Below are 2,192 nucleotides of genomic sequence, written 5' to 3' on the forward strand. Positions count from 1 at the left end.
GTGTTATAAATTAAGTTTTGTGTAAATTTTATTGTGGAGTTTTTTTTTTTTTTTTGTTAAGAGTGTAACATATGTATTTCGTACCTTTCATGTCTCTCATAAGATATACAAATGCTACTATGATTATCGTTACTAACGAATATTTGCAAAAACAAATACGAACCCTCTAAAACAATTTCAAAACGCCTGAAACTGTGCTAAGTACATACGAGTATAAATGTTTTGTCTACGTGTTATTGGTATATGAAAATGTTTGGCATACTTTACGGCTGTGTTGCGTTTCTATATTTCTATATTGATGATATTTTAATATTGACTGTGCTTACGCTTCAACGCCTTGCATATTGACAACAAACGGAACTTCTTGGTACACGTTGTGTGGGTAAGCCCGATATACCCTTGAGATATGTGTATGAAACTGGCTGGCGCAGTATGCGTTGTGGTGGTGGCTTCGATTTGGTTTTGGAGGACTTTGTGGAGCTATTATTGGTTGTAGTCGAAATAGATGCACGCTTATTAAGTTCCGTATTTGATGTAGATTTAAGTGCTGATTTCTGTATATTATTTTTGCCGGTTGTGCTGTCATTAGGTGGCGTTGGTGATGCACCACTGCAGGAAAGCGAACGTGATGACAATGAGAAACTTTCAAAGGCGCGTCGTATCGATGAAGTGGAACGTCGTTGTAACCGTGAGAAACTGGAACGTGTTACCGATTTTCTTTCTTTGACTGCAATTGATTCGTGTTTTTGTTGTTGTTGCTGTTGTTGATGATGGTCTTCTATATCAATAGTACTGCTTGTCTCACTGGATGCACACGATATATGCTCCATACTATAGCCATGTATTTCTCTCATATTGGTGCGTATTATTGCTGCTGATGATGATGTTGAGGAAATTGAATTGCCTGCAGACGATTGCATAGCTGGCATTGTGCCTGTAGTGGAAGAACACGAATCGGTCGATGAACTGTTTGCATCATCTTCGTTAGCTGCATAAACTAGGTCATCGTTTGACCTCAAACCAAAGCGACGACTCAGTTGCTGAAAGAAGCCCATATTGCGTTCGTAACGTGGTGTTGGTGAAATGCTGCTAGGTGAGATGCTGCACTCCTTACTGAAGTTTCGTTCCCGCTGCAGTGCTGCTGCGTCATCATATTCCGTTGTTAGTGTTGTTGCAATGACATCGGTTGACTTTTTGCACTTACCCAAGATTTCATACTGCGGCATATCCGCAAAGCATACATGTGGAGTACCCATTGTTAAGCTGTTCGTCTATTTTTATTGTTGTTTTAGAAGTAATTGTGTAAAATGCAAAATTTTTGTTGTTATTGTTAATGTTGTTTTTGCTTCCGAAATGGCAGTTTCGTAGTTATGCAAAATGGAGTAAAATTGGTGCAACTAATTTTTTAGGTCAGTTATCAGTACAGTTGTACACATAAGAACTTTTAATATTATTTATAATTTATTTATTTTATGTTGATTTTGTTGAAATTTTATTTATAAAAGTTTATATATATATTTTGACAAAAATAGTTACTTTTGATTTAAATTTAATTTTGGCACAAATTTAGTTAATATATCTGTAATTATCAACTTTCAAACTTTGTCTTCAATTCTTTAATTTTCTTAATGTAAAGTCTTGCACATTTATTATTGCCGGTATTTTGCTGAAGTAGAAACACAAACACTTTTTGTCTTCTTGGCTTTTGTTTCCTACAAGGATTCAACTTTCTTCCGTACTGCACAAAAACGTTGTCCTGCAGCGTTTGAAATTGTTTTCATAGCGCGGCTCCTTTTATAGCTTTTCATTGTCTGCAAAGTCTGTAGAAGTCTGTAAGGCGCTCTTCCATTTGCCACTTGCTCACGGTTTTCCCTCTGCTCTCTCAATGTTTTGCTGTTTGTTTTTATTTTAGACAATTTTAAAAGAATTGCTTCCTGTAATTGTTTATCTACTACAATATTTCTCGCCATGAGTTGTATTTCCGGTTACAACGTTTTATTGACTATTTGCACTCTTATTTTCTGTGTTGTGCTTGCAGGACTGTTCATATGCTCAAGTGTCAATGTCCTTTGCTGTGCTTAACTGCATATATTGGCAGCTGTTATTCTGCACTTTCATTCAGCTGCATTATCCTTCTCAGTTTTGTTGTCCTGTTGGAGGTGGGGTGCTTACTTTTCTACAAGCGATTACTA

The 2,192-nt window shown here is 36.4% G+C and overlaps 1 protein-coding gene across 1 annotated transcript; it reads right to left on the bottom strand.

The window, feature by feature from the left end:
• Positions 1-327: 327 nt before the first annotated feature.
• LOC119663577 lies at positions 328-1,287 on the bottom strand. Its single transcript, XM_038073209.1, has one exon. The coding sequence runs from the start codon at positions 1,254-1,256 to the stop codon at positions 330-332; it is 927 nt and encodes a 308-aa protein (XP_037929137.1). The 5' UTR covers positions 1,257-1,287; the 3' UTR covers positions 328-329.
• Positions 1,288-2,192: the final 905 nt, after the last annotated feature.

This window comes from Teleopsis dalmanni, chromosome 1, assembly GCF_002237135.1.
Source record: "Teleopsis dalmanni isolate 2A chromosome 1, ASM223713v2, whole genome shotgun sequence".
NCBI classification, from domain to species: domain Eukaryota; kingdom Metazoa; phylum Arthropoda; class Insecta; order Diptera; family Diopsidae; genus Teleopsis; species Teleopsis dalmanni.